Below are 20,603 nucleotides of genomic sequence, written 5' to 3'. Positions count from 1 at the left end.
CCCACTCTCCTTTATGGGTTTGGGACATGGGTGACATAGCGAAGCGATTTTAAACGCCTGGAGTGATAGTAGCGCTGCCTTAGGAAGATTCTCCATATCAGATAGGAAGACCATTGCACCAATGCCAGCTTTCTCTCTGCAGCTAACATCACCAGTGTTGAGGCAAAGATTATGAAACATCAGTTTAGCTGAGCTGGTCATTGTGTGTCTGATCCTTGTCTTCCGAAGCAAGTTCTTTTTTCTTAACTTAATCATGGTAAGAGGACCTGCGGGGGACAGAGGAAATGCTACAAGGATTCCCTGACAGTATATCTTAAGAAGTGGGACATTGATCCCACGAATTGGAAAGAGCTGGCTGGCAATAGACTTCAGTGGCGTTTCATCATACATCAAGCCTCAGCCCGTTTTGAAGAGAATCACCTTGCTCAAGAGTGAGGCTGAGAAATGGCAGAGGAAGAAGGAAATTGTACAGCATCCCATCCAGCAGTAGTGCTCTCTTAAGCAATCACCATGTCAAAAACCTGTAGAGCACAGATTCAACGACTCCTCCATCATCCATGACTTTTCCCCTGGCAGACATTCTCCTTGTATTGAGGGATTGCTGCCACCACCAAACACTTACTGAAATCGACCTAGCTACGGGGCTCAGGAATTTTTCATACCACTGAATGCTGTAGTTAAGATGACCTAACTGCTGGTGTAGAAGTGGCTAGGTTGACTGAAGAGTTCTTCTGTTGACCTAGTTACCACCACTCAAGGAGGCTGTTGACATTAATGCAATACTCATTTGTGGAACATCAGGTGAATGCAAGGCATGAGACATGGTACATTGATGGGGGAAAAAAATCCTTCTGTCGAATGTAGGAAGCACAGTCTGCCCAATGGCATTCCAGCAGCATAGACGCAGTGCTGCAGCTGTGCCCCTGTAATGGCTATATTATAGGCATGCCCTGATACTAGGTAGGCAAAGAGATGGGGAAAAGAGAGCCAGTAGGGGGATGACTGAGATTGGACAAGGAGTTGGAGTGGGGGTGAAAAAGACTGAGACTTGTACAGGGAGCCTGGAATGAAAGAATAGATTAGAGTATGTGAGGAGAGTGGGACTGAGAGGAGGAGCCGCAAAGTGATGGGGTGGGGGGGAGAATTGAGATAAGACTGGGGCAGGGACAGGCTAGAGGGGACAGAAGGAGAAAGGTTTGGGTTTGTGGGCAGCAGGAGAAGGATCTGAGACCACTAGAACACACTCCTTTTGTGGAAGTTTGTGTTTCTGAATTCTAACATTTGTCTATTCTCAACCATCTTTGAAACCCAGTGGCAAAGTGTGTCTTATCCCACTGTTGTAGCAAGTTGAAGATGACAGCCTGCTGCTATCAGTTACTTCATTAGGTCAGGTGGCAGAAGCCTATGCTGTGAATTTGCTTGTGATCCATATGGATGTTAGCATAATTCCTTATAATTTAGGTTAAGATTTTGTCATGGTTATTTTTAGTAAAAGTCAAGGGCAATAAACAAAAATTCACAAGCCCGTGACATGTCTGTGACTTTTGCTGCTATGGCTCTGTGGTTCCCCCTGCCACCGTGGTGGCTGGGAGCTGTGTGGTTCCCCCTCTGTCATAGAATCATAGACTATCAGGGTTGGAAGGGACCTCAAGAGGTCATCTAGTCGAACCCCCTGCTGAAAGCAGGACCAATTCCCAACTAAATCATCCCAGCCAGGGCTTTGTCAAGCCAGGCCTTAAAAACCTCCAAGGAAGGAGACTCCACCACTTCCCTAGGTAACGCATTCCAGTTCTTCACCATCCTCCTAGTGAAATAGTGTTTCCTAATATTCAGCCTGGACCTCCCCCACTGCAACTTGAGACCATTGCTCCTTGTTCTGCCATCTGCCACCACTGAGAACAGCCGAGCTCCATCCTCTTTGGAACCTGCCTTCAGGTAGTTGAAGGCTGCTATCAAATCCCGCCTCATTCTTCTCTTCTGGAGACTAAACAATCCCAGTTCCCTCAGCCTCTCCTCATAAGTCATGTGCTGCAGACCCCTAATCATTTTTGTTGCCCTCTGCTGGACTCTTTCCAATTTTTCCACATCCTCCTTGTAGTGTGGGGCCCAAAACTGGACACGGTATTCCAGATGAGGCCTCACCAATGTCAAATAAAGGGGAATGATCCCGTTCCTCGATCTGCTGGCAATGCCCCTACTTATACAGCCCAAAATGCCGTTAGTCTTCTTGGCAACAAGAGCACACTGTTGACTCATATCCAGCTTCTCATCCACTGTGACCCCTAGGTCCTTTTCTGCAGAACTGCTACCTAGCCATTCGGTCCCTAGTCTGTAACAGTGCATGGGATTCTTCCGTCCTAAATGCAGGACTCTGCACTTGTCCTTGTTGAACCTCATCAGGTTTTTGTTTTGTTTTGTTTTGTTTTTTTGGCCCAATCCTCTAATTTGTCTAGGTCCCTCTGTATCCGATCTCTACCCTCTAGTGTATCTACCACGCCTCCTAGTTTAGTGTCATCTGCAAACTTGCTGAGAGTGCAGTCCACACCATCCTTCAGATCATTAATAAAGATATTAAACGAAACTGGCCCCAGGACCGACCCTTGGGGCACTCCGCTTGAAACTGGCTGCCAACTAGACATGGAGCCATTGATCACTACCCGTTGAGCCTGACGATCTAGCCAGCTTTCTGTCCACCTTACAGTCCATTCATCCAGCCCATACTTCTTTAACTTGGCGGCAAGAATACTGTGGGAGACCATATCAAAAGCTTTGCTAAAGTCAAGGAATAACACATCCACTGCTTTCCCCTCATCCACAGAGCCAGTTATCTCATCATAGAAGGCAATTAGGTTAGTCAGGCACGACTTCCCCTTGGTGAATCCATGCTGACTGTTCCTGATCACTTTCCTCTCCTCTAAGTGTTTCATAATTGATTCCTTGAGGACCTGCTCCATGATTTTTCCAGGGACTGAGGTGAGTCTGACTGGCCTGTAGTTCCCCGGATCACCTGTCTGTGTCAGCTGGAAGCTGCAGGGGAGGGCCCCTCCCCCCATGGCGTCTGGGAGCTGCAGGGTGACCATATTTCCCAAAGAGAAAACAGGACACCCCGAGGCGTCCCCCTCCCCCGTCGCAAGGCTGTCGCCCCTCACTGGAACCAGGCAGGGAGCCCCCTGTCGCTGCTGTTGCCTGTCACTGGAACCCTGCTAGGGGCCCGCTGGCTGCCAGCTCCAGAGTCCCGCAGCCCCTGGGAATGAAGCAGAATGTCACGCAGGCCTCTCGAAGTCAGTTTCCCTGTCTTCCATGACCTCCGTGACATAAACGTAGCCTTGCTTGTAATGTAACGTTTTTTTCAGTTTGCTCCCTAAAAATGGGGTCCTGTTGGAGGAAAGAGAGTATGTGAGCATGTAATTAGAGAGTGCTTAGTAATGCATATGCAGAAGGGTCCCGAATTAATATTGCTCAACCAGCCTTAATTCTAGCACTTTCTAAATTTTGTTTGACTTTGAAACTTTAGATTCTTTTAACATTGTTTGGGTTTTTTTGTCCATGATATGGACCTCTAGGTCTGATTATGCTGTTAGTGTACTAGAGAATTCCCTTTTGCGTATGGGAATCCTAATCTGGTTGCTTAAATACGTTTTAACTTTTCATGCTGCTCGAACCCTACAAAGCAGACTTACGTGGAACAAAGGATCTGGTCTTAAATGCCTGACCTTATATATATTATGTCTGAGTAATAAGGTTTGTATGAGTTTGTTTTTCATGGAAAAAAAATCTGAAAGGTTATATAAACTTTGGGTTATATAACCCTGGGGGGAGGAATAGCTCAGTGGTTTGAGCATTGGCCTGCTAAACCCAGAATTGTGAACTCAATCCTTGAGGGGGCCATTTAGGGATTTGGGGCAAAAATCTGTCTGGGGATTGGTCCTGCTTTGATCAGGGGGTTAGGCTAGATGACCTCCTGAGGTCCCTTCTAACCCTGATATTCTATGATAATGCCCTTCCCTGTCTTTAGATCAAGAGTGTATCTCTTTAGACAGTCAAGGATTCAAATTCTTGTAACATTATGTTCATGAAAGGTGACCAGAAGAGCGGAAAAAACAGATTTGTACATTTTTCTTTGTGTATAAAAAAGTTTGAAAAGCTTAAAATGCTTGTGTTTACCTTAGAAATATCAGGAATGTAAAGTTTTCTCTTCCCTGGTTTGCGAAAGGATTTGGGGAGTAAGATATGAATTAGGAGGGGTTTCCACCCTTAGTTGAAAGGGTGTGAATGCTGAATCCCTAACAAAATATTTTTTGTCCTTACAGTTTTAGGTGTTTCAATACAGTAACTCCTCACTTAACATTGTACTTATGTTCCTGAAAAATGCGACTTTAAGTGAAACGATGTTAAGCAAATCCAATTTCCCCATAAGAATGAATGTAAATGGGGGGGGATTAGGTTCCAGGGAATTTTTTTTTTTTTTTGCCATACAGTACAGTACAGTACAGTACTATAGTTGGGAGGTATGCCCTCACCCCACACAGGCACAGTCCACTGGCACTGGAGGCAATGAGGCAGGCAAGGAGGCTGAAGGTGCTGTAGGCTAGGAGAAACACGTTGTGTAGCAGCAGCGGAAGCTTCCGCTACTCTGCAAGCATCAGGGGAGGGGGGCTCAACCCTCGGCCCGCCCATGCCACCCCTTTCCCCAAGCCCCCACCCTTAACCCGCCTCTTCTGCCCCCCCTCCCCCTTTACTTCGCACGCCATGTACTCGCTCCTCCCCCCTTCCTCCCCTCCCTCCTGCCCGCGGCAATCAGCTGGCTTGCAGTGTTCAGGAGGCAGGGGGAGGAGCGAGAACTTGGCATGCAGGCTCCCCCTCCTTTCCCTGCCTCCTGCCCGCAGCAATCAGATGGTTTGCGGCGTTTGGGAGGCAAGGGAGGGAAGCGGAGCCCGCGCACTGAGTCCTCGCTCCTGCTCCCTCTTGAACACTGCAAGCCAGCTGATTGCTGCAGGCAGAAGGTGGAAGGCGCTGATCCGCGGGGTCTGCTGGCGAGCGGGAGGTGCTGGGGGGGCATAGGGGAGCTAAATGGGGGCTGCCAGCTGTGGACAAAGCAGGCAGCAAAACGATGTTATAGCGAAGCATTGCACAACTTTAAATGGAGCATGTTCTGTAATTGAGCAGGGACGTAAGAGCGAAACAACCTTAAGCGAGAGGGGAGTTACTGTATTTAAAAATTGAAGGTTTTAATATTTAAAAAACAAGCCGGACTATTTAAAAAAATTTGAATAAAAATTGCTTCTCTTAATCAAATCCAAGATTTTTCTGAGGTTAAACCTACTAGTTATCTATAGAGTTTACCAGGAAAAATAGTAGACAAGACTTGTATTTAAAGTGCATTCAGAAATTTGTGTCTCATTTTATATCCATATGATCTATAAAAATATACAAATCAGGCCACCTTTATACATCAAAAACAAGCAAAAGAGGACAAAAGACAACTGTTTCTTTTACAGACCTATTTTTAAAAAAGAAATAGAGCCCATATTAACCTCAGTACTTCGTAGTATTTTGGATTTCTTTTTGTGCTAAATAGTTTTAGTTGATATTGTTTAGTAATGAAATCTTTAACTTTTATCTTTCAGCAAGATTCCAGCCTTTCTGAACGTAGTGGATATTGCTGGTCTTGTGAAAGGAGCCCATGCTGGCCAGGGCCTAGGAAATGCCTTTTTGTCTCATATTAGCGCCTGTGATGGAATCTTTCATCTGATGCGTATGTAAATTTGTTAATTTATGTGAACTATTTAGCTTAAGAATAATATTGTAACGTTTTGTTGGACAAAAACTATACAATCAAGTAGAAAATGTCCATTTAAATGGGAACAAATTGCTTCAGTTATACAGCTGATGCTTATTGGGATTTTTTTCATACATGATTTCGAGAATTCTCCCATTCTCAGATATGTCGTGACTTATTTACTCTTGGTGGCATTGTTTGGTGTTCCAACAAATGTAACCATGAACTGATTTTTTGGGTTTGCAGTAACTTTATCTGTTTTTCTGGGGGAGGCTGAGAATGGAGGGATATCTTTAATTTCACAAACAAGGAGGAATGAAAAGTGTTAATGGAAGGCTGAACAGTGTGAGGGGAACTTTGTGGTGGTATATAAACTGTTACAGGACTACTTCCATATCTGTTCTTTCTGATCTCTGAGTGCATCTCCTCCGCTCTTGGGACTCTCTCATTCATTTTACCTGACACAGGGATGGAATTTCACTGTTCTCCCACTCTTAGCTGGGGACCATGGCTACAGTAGCTAGTGTATTAGCTGTTTTTACTCTGACTGAGTTTGGGCACCTGCAGTTCTTCTCTTTGGGAGTCTGTGGCCAGTGGGATATGGTGACAAAACAGCCTTCTTAAAGAAAAAGTATTGTGTGTTTTGTAGCAGGAACAAATTTGTTACAGAAAAGGGTTTTAAAACAGTCTACCTGCATGTCTGTTTTACTTAGTCTGCCATACCATCATGTGACCTAGGCAGGCTTAGCTTCTCTAGACGACCCCCCCCCCACTTCCAGCAGGCTCATGTGTCTGAGTGAGTCTTGTTTTCCCCTGTTGCTCTCCTGTGCATGTCTCTCTTTCTCTTTTAACCCTGGTATGGTTCTTTGTTCTCCTGTGTTTGGTGGTTCCTGGTCATTCCTGGCCAAAAGGAGATTTGTGGGTTATCCGGAGATGGAGGCAGAATCATCAAAGCTAGTAGTTCTTATTTTGTCCCTTAACTCTTAAGCACTTGCTGAGAGGTGATTGTCTGGAGCCATTCATCTTCCTGCCTGTATTTGAGATGGGTCCCTATTGAGTTAAAACTAGTATATACATACGGTCAATACCATCCAAATAGTCAGACCAGTGTTCAGTATTCATAAATTTGCAGGGCAGCTCCTCTCCTTCACATAGACTTTACAGAGTATTATGAATCCATTGCCAGTGACATTGGGAAGGAGATAATTTCAGGTTCAAAACACAAGTCAAGTCCACGATTCAATAGAATGCTTTGAATCTGGACACTCAGCTGTTGGAAATAGGACCTGTTAGCGAACAGGATTCCATATAGTAGATAGATGCACATACAGTAACTATATATTTCAGGGAGATCAGTCACTAAAATATTCTGGCAAACATGGACACTCAGGCATGTATCAATGCGATAAGTTAAATTCTTGGTTTATGGAAAATTGAAACTTTGTAAATAAAATAAAGCCATTTTCAATTAAGGCATTTTTGACAGACTTTCTAAGCAGGTAGAAAACAATGGGATAGTAATTGTAGCTTTGTGAATGTCACTGTGACTCTCACCATAGAAGAACATGTGTTTTATGTGCAATCTCGGAATATTTTGAATAGCACTGTCTGTCAGAGCCACACGTGTGCCTTCTGCTGCCTTATGCTCCAGTGTGGGGGGAGAAAAAGGTAGAATTGGTATGAGCCTCTCTCAATTTCCTCTTATGATCCAGGACATTGAGATGGAACCTGGACTGTATTCAACTTGCTTTTAATTCTGAGCTTCAGATCTCTAACCTGTGAAGAAACTTCTCTTCACGCCCTCTTTAATATCATTTTTGTTAGAAACTTTTTAGTTGAGTGCTTCCCCATCACCCAAAAGGAAATGGACAGTCATGGGGAGACCCGCATACACTTCCTTGTACAGTGGGGTAAAGTGCCAATCATTACTAATGTCAGACTCTAAACCCAGTGGGTTTAAACCCTGCCTTTCCTGTGCTGGTCTCATGCCCTTAATCGATGGACAAGGCAGATGTCTTTTCTGCCTCAGGGAAGGAAATATTCCTGACAGGTGTTCCATCTGGTGTTCACTCTTGTCTTGTACCCGAAAATCTCAAGAGTTGACACTCAAACTACTTCTTTTGGAGCAATCCACAAAGGTAGCATTTGATCCCAGAGAAGCAGACATCCTCCAAACTGGAGCCAAGGAGACTGTCATTAGCAAGTATCCTAGTTGTGAGGCAGCATACCGCTGGTTCCAGCAAGGAGAAGAAAACAAAGAGTGCCAATACTCTCTGCACCAGCATTGCCTATGCTGACTGTGTCAAGAAAGGTACTGAAGACCTTGGCAAAAATTGCTTTGGCACCAACTCCTGGGCAGCGAGACCAGGTGTCATTCTCTTTGGATGTCAAATGATACTCTCACACAAAGTGCAAACAGCTTGGAGTGGTCCATACTACTCTCCTGCAAGAAGGACTTGATATCATTGAGGACTTAGGAGAGCTTATATCGGAGAGTCTCAAGGGGTGACAGCAAGGCACCAGCAGTGAAAAAGATAAGAGAGCTTGTGGCACTGGTGCTGATGGAATCAACTGAGGAGCCACCTTCACTCCTTTTGTAACTGGAACCAGCTACAGCAGTATCAGTGCCAGAACCGCATCCAATGGCACTATCATTTCTAGAGATGTATTTCTTCTAGCTGTTGCTGGGCCACTTCTCCCTTACTTCGAGCAGGAACTGTCTCCCGAGAGACAGGAGAGATACCTGAAAAATTTTCTGAAAGCACCCTGTATTAAGCTCCTATTCATGACTGGCCAATACCAATATAATTTGTCTACATGGCTATACTGGCCTTACTGGGGCTTGCCTTCTCAAAGGTTCCAGAGCAGAGCCCCATTACATCTTTCAACAAAGAGGAGGCACCTGGCGAGCTTATATTGGAACCAGAGGAGCTCCCTGGTGAAGGAACAGTCATAGCTTGGGAGATGCATCAACTTCCCTCCCTGCCTAAAGAATCCTCCTTATCCCCAACATCGGCCATGAGTGATTTTTGGGCATATCAATAACTGCTCTTGGGGGTGGTTGAAACTTTGGACAAAGGTGATCCTAGAAAATATGCACAAGCTGTAAGATATCCTCCGCTTCTCAATAATTGCCCAATCAACGAGGAGACACTGGACCCTGCAAAGGGTCTATGGTGCATCCTGGCCTTACCACCTCCGGCTTTGAAGTGAGTGGAAAAGTGTTACCAAGTCTCACCTAAAGGCTTTTGAGCAGTTCTCTGTGCATCTGACAGCAGGGTCCCTTGTCATATCTGTGGTCCAAGAAAAGGCCAGAGCCACCAAAAGGACAAGAACACCAAGAAGATGGGCTTCTTGGGCTGGGTTTCCAATTCTGCATCACAAACTACTAGGCCCTTTTTCATGAAGTACAATTTCCTAATGTAGGAAAGGATGACTCCCTTTCACTCTTGACTTCTGCAGGCATGCAGGGAGAATCTGAGACACCGTCAAGGTAAGGCAGATGGTAGCCAGAACAGTGTGACAAGTGGCAATGGACATGTCTGACACAGCTGCGCAATCCAAGGCGATAGTGATCACAATATGCTGGGCCTCCTGATTACACACAGCCAAAAGAGGTCCAAGCAACAGTTGAGGATCTACTCTTTGAGGGTAAAGTGCCTGAATGGATGAGGCACTCTATATTCCCTTAAGGATTTGAGGATGACACTGAGATCTCAGGGAATTTTATGCTCCAGTGCCATACCCTAGCACCTTCTGGTATCTGCTACCTCAAAGACCGAGAACGCTCTGGTTTCCAACCAGAATATCTGCTGAAAAAGACCACGCTTTTGCAGTTTCAGGGTAACTGCACCTCTAATCTCCCTCTGTGGTCCTTTTGAGGAATGCCTGCTCACTTCTCAGACCTCTAACTTTCACCTCTTTCTGGGCAAGGACTTGCATCCTACCCCTTCTGACTGGGAGTTTTATGCTGCAGTCCCTCCGCACGTCACTGTGATTATCCCAAGCAGGTCTGATAAAAGTCCAGCCTCTGGTCCTTAGTTTCTCTCTAATGACAATGCTAGTGTTTACTAGTGACCACACAGATTTTCCAGACCAGAATATGTTTGTTTACAGATAAGAAGCATACAGACAAAACACATTCAAGTGCATGTCTTCATAATGAACACCAATAAAAGTTTATTGATTTCCCTTGGTAAGGATAATTCACCTGGGAGTGGAAATTGCTATTTCTGTGGCAAAGGTCTAACTGTCCCTGGACAGATTCCATGAGAACCTGATGTCCAGGTTGGTAAGGTTTACAAGGCCACTCTGTGTCTACAGCTACTGGGCTTCCTGGTTTTTTGTATAGGAATCATCCCATGGCAAGGCCTCATATCAGGTGTCTCTAAGCCTTTCTCTTAAAAGTGTGGAATTCACTGCAGGCATTCACTGCAAGGCATGCAAGATCAGGTACTGATTCCATACCAGTGCCGAACCCTCTAAAATGATGGACAATTCCAGAGATCATTCACAGGGGTTTTTCCATATGCCTTCCAGGCCCATGGGTACTCACAATTGATGCCAGTCTGTGGGAGAGGGGGGTGCATCTGGGGCACAAGAGAATGCAAGGTATCTGGAACTCCAGGGAAAGGAACCAGAATATCAACCTGTTGGTCTAGACCAGGGGTGAGCAAAATTCAGCCCGTCGGACCATTTAATCCAGCTGTTGAGCTCCCGCTGGGGAGTGGGGTTGGGAGCTTTCTCCGCTCTGGTGTTCCAGCTAAGGAGCGGGGTCTGGGGCTTGCCTTGCTCTACTCCATGCGGCTCCAGTAAGCAGGAGCAGCCAGAGGGCTCCGCATGCTGCCCCTGCCCCAAGTGCCAGCTCTGCACCAGAAATCGTGGCCAATGGGAGCTGCGGGGGCGGTGCCTGTGGATGGGGCAGCGCACAGAGCAGTGTGGCCTCGCCTCTAGAGGGGGGATGGGCTACTGTTTCCAGGAGCCACTTCAGGTAAGTGCCGCCCGTATCCTGTACCCCTGAGCCCCCCGCCCCCCAGCCCTGATTGCCCTTCAATTCTTTTGATCCCAGCCCAGAGCACCGTCCTGCATCCCAAACTCCTCATCCCCAGCCTTACCCCCATGCACCCCAATCCCCTGCCCCAGCTGAGAGCCCCCTCCCACCCTCCAACCCCTTCCATTCCACCCTGGAGCACCCTCCTGCATCCCAAACCCTCATCTCCAGCCCCACCCTAGAGTCTGCAGGAGCCCTCATCCCCTGGGCACCCCAATCCCCTGCCCAAGCCAGACCTCCATACAATTTCCATACCGGGATAGGGCCCTCATGCCAAAAAGTATGCCTGCCTCTGGCCTCGACTGACAGCTCTGAGCTCATACTAAGGTTCCAGTTACCTAGAGGGGGATTATGTTCTGGAGCAGTTGGAGAACTCAATCACTGTGGCCTGTATGAACAAATACGGGGGAACAGGGAGAGTAACTCTACGTGCAAAAGCAATGGAAGTAATGGAATAGGTATAAAAGAACTGAAAAGGCAGTCTGGCTCAGCAGATGCACAGACAACAACTCAGAATGGTGCCTAAATCAGGAAGTCTTCACTCTGATCTCACAGGCATTCAGCCTCTTGGTAGTTGACCTGTTTGCCAGTCACAAGAACACAAAGCGGTTAAAGTACTTCAGGGATGCAGATCCCAGGGCCCTGGAGACTGATGCTTTTTCACACAGATGGCCACAAGCCTGCCTTTATGCATTCCCTCCCTTTCCACTTTTAGAAAAGGGGGGTCCAGAGTATAAGGCATGAAGAAGCAAAGTGATAGTACTAGCTCTGCATTGGCCAAAGAGACCATGGCTCTCTGATCTGATAGAATTGAAATTAGAATTACCATTGAGACCAGACATCCTTTACCAAGGCCCTTTTCTCTGTCCTGACCCAGATTGTCTGACAGTCTGGCTATTAAGCGGGAAGTGTTAGCTGCATTTGATCTATCCTCCAAAGTGATCAGAACTCTCTTCTCCTTCAGGAGAACTTGCACACTAAAGGCCTGCTATGCCATAGAATATTAGGGTTGGAAGAGACCTCAGGAGGTCATCTAGTCCAATACCCTGCTCAAAGCAGGATCAACACCAACTAAATCATCCCAGCCATGGCTTTGTCAAGCTGGGCCTTAAAAACCTCTAAGGATGGAGATTCCACAACCTCCCTAGTTAACCCATTCCAGTGCTTCACCACCCTCCTAGTGAAATAATGTTTCCCAATATCCAACCTAGACCTCTCCCACTGCAGCTTGAGACCATTGCTTCTTGTTCTGTCTTCTGCCATCACTGAGAACAGCTCCATCCTCTTTGGAACCCTTTAAATCCCCCCTCACTCTTCTCTTTTGCAGACTAAATAACCCCAGTTCCCTCAGCCTCTCCTCGTAAGTCATGTGCCCCTGCCCACTAATCATTTTCGTTGCCTTCCGCTGGACTCTTTCCAATTTGTCCACATCCCTTCTGTAATGGGGGGACTAAAACTGGACACAGTACTCCAGGTGTGGCCTCACCAGTGCCAAATAGAGGGGAATAATCACTTACCTCGATCTGCTGGCAGTGCTCCTACTAATACAGCGCAATATGCTGTTGGCCTTCTTGGCAACAAGGGCACACTGCTGACTCATATCGAGCTTCTCATCTACTGTAATTCCTAGGTCCTTTTCTGCAGAGCTGCTGCTTAGCCAGTCGGTCCCCAACCTGTAGCGGTGCATGGGATTCTTCCATCCTAAGTGCAGGACTCTGCACAAGTCCTTGTTGAACCTCATCAGATTTCTTTTGGCCCAATCCTCCAATTTGTCCAGGTCATTCTGGACCCTATCCCTACCCTCCAGGGTATCTACCTTTCCCCTAGCTTAGTGTCCTCTGCAAACTTGCTGAGGGTGCAATTCATTCCATCATCCAGATTATTAATAAAGATGTTGAACAAAACTGGCCCCAGGACCGACACCTGGGGCACTCCGCTTGATACCGGCTGCCAACTAGATATCGAGCCGTTGATCACTACTCGTTGAGCCTGACAATCTAGCGTCTTTCTATCCAGCTCATAGTACATTCATCCAATCCATACTTCTTTAACTTGCTGGCAAACATACTGTGGGAGACCATATCAAAAGCTTTGCTAAAGTCAAGATATATTACATCCACTGCTTTCCCCATATCCACAGAGCCAGTTATCTCATCATAGAAGTCAATCAGGTTGGTGAGGCATGACTTGCCTTTGGTGAATCCATGTTGACTGTTCCTGATCACCTTCCTCTCCTCCAAGTGTTTCAAAATGGATTCCTTGAGGATCTGCTGCATGATTTTGCTGGGGACTGAAGTGAGGCTGACCGGTCTGTAGTTCCATGGGTTCTCTTTCTTCCCTTTTTTAAATATGGGTACTATATTTGCCTTTTTCCAATCGTCCAGGACCTCCCCCTATCACCACAAATTTTCAGACATAATGGCCAATGGCTCTGCAATCACATGGGCCAGCTCCCTCAGCACCCTTGGATGCATTAGATCTGGACCCATGGACTTGTGCATTTCCAGCTTTTCTAAATAGTCCTTAACCTGTTCTTTCACCACTGACTGCTGCTCACCTCCTCCCCATACTGTGTTGCCCAGTGCAGCAGTCTGGGAGCTGACCTTGTTTGTGAAGACTAAGGCAAAAAAAAAATTGAGTACTTCAGCTTTTTCCACATCATCTGTCACTAGGTTGCCTCCCGCATTCAGTAAGGGTCCCACACTTGCCCTGACCACCTTCGTGTTGCTAACATACCTGTAGAAACCCTTCTTATTACCCTTCACATCCTTGCTAGCTGCAACTCCAATTGTGCCTTGGTCTTCCTGATTACACCCCTGCATGCTCTAGCAATATTTTTATACTCCTCCCTAGTCATCTGTCCAAATTTCCACTTCTTGCAAGCTTCCTCTTTGTGGTGTCAAGAATACAATAAAAATCCCAAGGAGCCTGGTAATATATCCACAATGAAGTATGTAAACAAGGATTCTCTCTTCCTTCTCAAAGAAGCAAGCAAGCTATGAAACCCTCTTAACTCTGATAGAATTCTGTCTCTCTGCTGAAATCCATGAGCAGTTCAATATTCTACAGGTGTATGAATCTGGTGATAGACCTGTTTGCCATCAAGGACAGTGCCAAGTGCCCTAACTTCTGTTCTGGGGGAGGCATGAATCCAGGATCCTTTCCAGGTGCTGCTTTTTTGTTTGTTTGTTTTGTTCCTTGCCATTGATTCTGTTCATCCCCAGCCTGATTGCTAAAGCCAGAGAAGTCTGGGCCAAACTCATTCTTAGTTCCCTATTGGGCAAGGCAGTTCTGGCTGACAGACTTACTGCAGCCATAGATCAGGCTGTCAGCTCATGCTCCTCATTCTCGCTATCTTGAAGAAGATACTGCTTGCTTTGCTGGTCACCTATAATGTGATCCACAATTACACATACTCAAAGAAAGAACAGTTACTTACCCTACAGTAACTGTTCCTTTGGGATGTTGTAGTCAGTATGGCTCCCACTGTCCATCCCCACTCTGTCTTTTATGCCGGCATACGGGAGCACAAGGTGGCACAGGGTACATGCATGGCCCCAACAGACAATGCTACACTTCTACTCTGATATAATGCAGTCCTTGGGAGCCAAAAAATCTCCTTATAGGTGAGACCGCGTTGTATCGGGTTCGGTCTGGTACGGCGTACCGGCAAGTGCTGGACTGGACGGCTTCCCCGGCGGTGATTTAAAGGGCCCGGTGCTTCAGCTGCTGCAGGGAGCCCCAGGCCCTTTAAATCCCCACCCGAGCCCCGCTGCCAGAGCTCCAGCAGTGATTTAAAGGAACTGGGGCTCCCTGCAGCAGCCAGAGACTCTGGCCCTTTAAATCACCACCCGAGCCCGGCTGGCGGAGTCCCGGGGCTCTGGCAGCCGGGCTCGGGTGGTGATTTAAAGGGCCCGGGGCGCCACACAAATTCGGATATAACATGGTAAAGCAGCGGCGCTCGGGTGGCCCTTTAAAGGGCCCGGGCTTCCCGCTGCTTTACCGCGTTATATCCAAATTCGTGTTATATCGGGTTGCGTTCTATCGGGGTAGAGGTGTATTTAAAAGATTCTGAGCTCACATGCCAGAGGCACATGTGCCTCTGCAGTGGAATCCACACTGACTACAACATCTTGAAGAACCAGTTAATTTAGGGTAAGTAACTGGTCTTTTAATGATGGAACATATCACATGAAGGTAGAGGGCCAGATCCTCACTTGGGTAAATTGGTGTAGGTTCATTGAAGCTGACTTACTTCAGCTGAGGTCCTGGCTCAGAATCTGCAGGCCTTACTGATATGTGAACTGATGTGTAAATATTCATAAACTGCTTGAATATTGCTTGAGATGCATTTGTTATCATTAGCAAACAAAATACATATGTGAAACTACTTTTCTTCAAGGTAAGTATATTGCCTCACTGCTTTATACAATCTTTTTTAAACCATGTAGTCAGCTATAGTTGTAATCATGCTCAAGATTTTTGAAATCTTGTTTTACAGGTATCCTTAATGCACTTTTGTTTGTTGGCAAGATATTCTGAGGTATTGCAGCAGTTATGAAATGATTGTTGCTTTATGTCTTGTTCACTCCCAGGGAGAAAATAAGGTAGTGCTGGTGCCTTTTAGATGATATCATCTCACTTTTTCTAGCCCTTCTAGCAACAAAAATGAATGAAGCTGGGTTATATGATTCTTTTTTAACCAGAATTGAAGTCTGTTAGACTTTAAGGTGTGCTGATTGCTCTGTAGACATGAAGAACTTCTCAAGTAATATCTAGGGGTATATTTATTTCTAATTTGAAAAATTAGACTATAGTAATGCAAATTAGTTTGGATATGAGACATCAAGTTTTTTTCCTAATGTAAGCTACATATTATTTTCTTTTTGGTACTTTTCCCATAATGCTATAGGGAAAAAGTGATGTGGTACTAGTAGCTGGAGAGAGAAACACTGCATTTTTCCTATTCTTTTTCCTATAACTTTGTTGCAACAAATTTGGGGTTAATTGGCAAGAATATTTTACATACATGTCATATATGTGAAATTGGTTTCAGTACTAGGTACTCAGTGTTTGTACTCAAATATATCTTTGGTCATCTCAACAAAATATACAATGTTTCCAAAAGGGCATATTTTTTTAAACTTGTTTCAGTTAATAGTGTTAATACATCTGAACCATCACAGTGGCTAGATGAAAACTTATCAGTTTTTATAGAAAAATGAATTTTTAATTACCTGAACCTATCATTTAGAACACAAGCATGCCAACCATTTGACTTGCAGTAGGGGGAAGAATTAAAACCGTGGCTTGAAAGTAAATGGTTCTAGTAGTGTATCTTATAAACATAAATTTAAGCTCCCTTTTAAAAATCTAATTCAGTAAATATAAGCAAGAATAAAAATTAGTTTTAATTATTGCTGAAGGAATCTGTCCCACAGCACTTTTTTACTGCAGTGTTACAAGAATACAAAATCTTTGTTCTCACCACTTAGTATGAAAATGTGAATATAAGTATTTAAGGATTAAAAGAGGACTCTAGACACACAGTACCTGAAATTGTGTGAACTCTTTAGATATGTTAACCAAAAAAAAGCACTTGTGTATGTGTGTGGGCAAAGATCTGCAAGTTACACAAAACAGAGTCTGAATGTGAAAACATAGGCAAACTATACTTTGAAAAATTCAATTAATAGTCAGTTTTTAATCTCAACAAAAATGCATAATTGTTAGTTGATACATTAGTCATTTTTAGCCAAGACAGAATCTCCATTTATTTACACGATGCAGTCTCATTCCATTTATTTAGGGGAGTGCAGATTGAACGTGGGGAAACCATTACTGTAAAAAATACCCATGACCCTTATTTTTTAAAAAAGTCAGATCATGCAGAATAATTTTAAACCTAATAACTCAATCCAATCAAGTCTTTTAAAATATCAACAGAGTGCCTATGTTGAACTCAAGGGAGTGTGTCCATGTCACATTACAGGTTTCTTCTGGAACAGCTGAAGCACTACAGTTTTGTTTTAAATGTAATCACTAACAGCTTTTATAATGGCAAGTGGGTTTTCTACAGAGAATACTCTGTTTCGCATAGCTGAGTGTTGGGTTACCTTGTTGATAGTTGTCAGAGAAGCATCCGTTGGTGGAATTCTTGATGCCCACAGAAGCCTGTGAACCGTGACCCAGCCCCAATCTGCATGATTTCTGACAGATTACAGCATTTACATGCACTTTTTCCAGTCCTACAGAATTTTGAAGTCCCAGATTGTGAAGCTACTTTTTCTTTTTAAACTATTCTTACGTTAGTTTCATTCTTTCACATCTCTAACCCTATTAGAAAGGTTCATTTAGACATCAAGAGAAGCAGCAACAATTGTTTTAACTCAAAACAAAAACAGTTTTCTGGCCAAGTTTCTGTGGCTTCTTCCCATAGTCTCAAGACAGCATGTTTGTGTTCCCAGAGAGCCTGGAGCCAGGTTTGATGGAAGAATTATTCACTTTTCTCGTTGGGCAATCTTTTCTCCTTTTCTTAGCTGCATAGAATTACCTTGGGCAAATGAGTTTTGAAAATAATAGAAAATGTTCTTTCAAAGTCCTCTGTATGCTGACTTCCTGCTCCATTCCTTCTGTATTCCTTTTCATGTGAATGTACTGAAGGATTATTGCTGTATTTGAGTTACCAACAAAAGTCGTTGTTTCTCGTTGTGAGAAAATGTTTTATTCCTCAAAAGAAAACTGCATCCCATATTGGATTGAGATATTTAAATAAATTAATTTATGAGGTTTGTTTCTTGTGGAGATGTTTGCAGTGATCATTCCTTCTTTATGTTCACAGAATTTGTTCAGGCCTGAGGGATGCTTATTTCCACATCTGTCCAGTCATGTCACAGGACATACTACTTTTTTTTTTATTAAATATATTTTGGTAGGAGAAAATTATTTTCCAAGCCAACTCTTATTCTGTAGGTTTTCAGCAGGTCCCTTAGTTTTCCCAAAACGTCAGCAGAAATGGTGGCACACTTGAGATATTAGGTATTCTTGGTATCCTTGGATGATTATCATTAAAAGTTCAGGTGCCTCAAGGAAATCTCCTTTCTGAAAGCAGGTTGCTCTCTCTTCTGGTAACTGGACCTCAGAGTAAACAAGAAGAAGTCAGCATTGATTCCAGCTCCAAAGTTTACTTTCTTATGAGCAGTTCTAGATTCATGCAAGAACATATCTTATTCTAGATAGGCTTCTGTACATTCAGGTGCAAAAAGATATAATTACTTGAGACTTTCAGGTTGTTATACAAACACTGAAGATGCTGGGTCTGGTGGCTGTTTACATATTTATGTGATCCCCTATGCCAGATTATGAATGAAACCTCTTCATTGCTGGTTCAGGGCAAATTACAAACCAAAGGTCATATGTGCAGCTGGCGCAAATCAGTGCCGCTGTACTGAAGGCACTACAAAATTCTGCACTGGCCCCAAATGTGGATAGCCTTTCCAAGTGGTTGCAAGTGCTTCTGTTGCTGATAAATTTGCTTCAATTTAGAGCGCATATTTTTGCGTAATGAAATATGTGGGATTTGAGACACTCAGTCTGTACTAGAATAATGGTAGGCAAGGAGGCAGCTAGTCATGAATGAGCATCCACTGCAATGAAAAACAAGTTTGGGGAGAGAATCTTGCAATCTTGTGCTGAAGCCTCAAGCAGATCTTCAAGTTCATAGAAACTTGCTTTCTGGGGAAGAACTACAGCTGGTCCAAGTGCAAACAGACAATATTGCCGCAATGCATTTTCTGAAGCCTCAAAGAAAGGAGCTTTCTGGGTACTATGTCAGGGGTCTGGTAAACCTTCTATTCCAGAAATGAGACTATTAGGTACAAAATACAAAATGAAGAATTTCCATTATTATGCCAGCACAAGCAGAGACATAAAATCATAGAATATCAGGGTTGGAAGGGCCCTTAGAAGGTTATCTTGTCCAACCCCCTGCTCAAAGCAGGACCAATCCCCAACTAAATCATCCCAACCAGGGCTTTGTCAAGCCTGACCATAAAAACCTCTCGGGAAGGAGATTCCACCACCTCCTTAGGTAACCCATTCCAGTGCTTCACCACCCTCCTGGTGAAAAAGTTTTTCCTAATATCCAACCTAAACCTCCCCCACTGCAACTTGAGACCATTGCTCTTTGTTTGGTCATCTGCCACCACTGAGAACAGCCTAGAGCCATCCTCTTTGGAAACCCCTTTCAGGTAGTTGAAAGCAGCTATCAAATCCTCCTTCATTCTTCTCTTTATAAGTTGTATGACAGATGCGTTCTTACTCAAATGAGATCAAGACCTTCTCTGTGTATGAATTTTCACGGATTCATTTAGTGCCTTGACCAAGATATATGAGAGAAATATTTCGGTTGCCCTGACATGGTCATATTATTGGTGGTTCTCCAGTCATCTGGATGTGGCAGTAGAAGCTCCTGTACAGCACCAAAGTGCAGTTGAGCTCCATCTCAATAGCAAACTACTATTGGGCAAACTACGTGGGTCACATCCGGCCCGTGGGACCTTTTAATCCGGCCCTCGAGCTCCTGCTGGAGAGCAGCGTTAGGAGCTTTCCCCGCTCCAGTCGAGGAGCGGGATCGGGGGCTTGCCTTGCTCCACTCCGTGCAGCTCACAGAAGTAGGAGGAGCCAGGGGGCTCCGCATGCTGCCCCTGCCCCAAGTGCCGGCTCTGCAGCTCCCATTGGTTGGAAGTGGCCAATGGGAGTTGCAGGGGTGGTGCCTGCGGACGGGGCAGCATGCAGAGCGGTGTGGCCCCACCTCCGGAGGGAGGATGGGCCACTGTTTCCAGGAGCCACTTCAGGTAAGTGCCGCCCGGATCCTGGACCCCTGAGGGCCCCCCTGTGCCCCTTCCCCTCAACCCCCTGCCCTGATCGCCCTCCAAACCCTTTGATCCCAGTCTGGAGCATCCTCCTGCATCCCAAACCCCTCATCCCCTGCCCCACCCCAGAGTCTGCACCCCCATCTGGAGCTGCACCCCCCATGCACCCCAATCCCCTGTCCCAGCCGAGAGCCCCCTCTGAACCCTCCATCCCAGCCTGGAGCACCCTCCTGCACCCCAAACCTTTCATCCCCAGTCCCACCCCAGAGTCTGCACCCACAGCCGGAGCCCTCCTACCCCCGTGCACCCCAATCCCCTGCCCCAGCCAGTCCTCCATACAGTTTGCATACCAAGATGTGGCCCTCAGGCCATAAAGTATGCCCACCCCTGCAATAGCAGAATTAGGGTCTTTTGGACCAGGATTCTTATCAACTGCCGAGCAGTTGACTTACACTGTTTGTCAAGTGTGACAGAATGCAGGGGGTGAACAGGTGAGCCTGTGCTCTGATCACTCAGATGTTAACTAGTTCCCATTGAGAAAGCTGATGGGATAATTAGACAGGCTGGCTGGCTGGGATCCAGGAGGAGCCAGTTAGCCCCTCAGCCCAAGGCTAATAAAGGCAAGAAGGAAGTGCTAAGGTGAGGAGGAAGAGGGGACTAGTTCTAGTTGAGCCCAGTTATGTAGCGGCCTCGGGAGGAAGACCTATTTCAAGTCCTAGGGAGAGGGCCAGAAATTACATTGATGATGTAAATAGACTGTTGAACAGGGATTGTTGTGGAAATAGTGGAGGGAATTTAAAATAAAAGGGTACAATGAAGGCACAACCACTGGAGCCTATGCAGTTTCTGCTGGGAAGAAGACAGGAAAGGAGCCATGCCAGATTACATCAAAGAACTACAT

The 20,603-nt window shown here is 45.3% G+C and overlaps 1 protein-coding gene across 6 annotated transcripts in view; it reads left to right on the top strand.

The window, feature by feature from the left end:
* OLA1 (Obg like ATPase 1) overlaps nucleotides 1-20,603 on the top strand; it is a 203,813-nt gene that overhangs the window by 35,093 nt on the left and 148,117 nt on the right. For 3 of the 6 annotated variants that reach the window (XM_005300419.3, XM_005300417.5, XM_005300418.5), the window contains one exon: nucleotides 5,628-5,755. The exons of the other annotated variants lie outside the window; for them this stretch is intronic. In XM_005300419.3, the coding sequence (XP_005300476.1) occupies nucleotides 5,628-5,755 (128 nt within the window). The remainder of the gene's footprint in view (nucleotides 1-5,627; nucleotides 5,756-20,603) is intronic. 6 annotated transcript variants of the gene reach the window in all.

Source organism: Chrysemys picta, chromosome 11 (assembly GCF_011386835.1).
Source record: "Chrysemys picta bellii isolate R12L10 chromosome 11, ASM1138683v2, whole genome shotgun sequence".
Taxonomy (NCBI): domain Eukaryota; kingdom Metazoa; phylum Chordata; order Testudines; family Emydidae; genus Chrysemys; species Chrysemys picta.
This window is presented reverse-complemented; position numbering and strand designations above follow the sequence as displayed.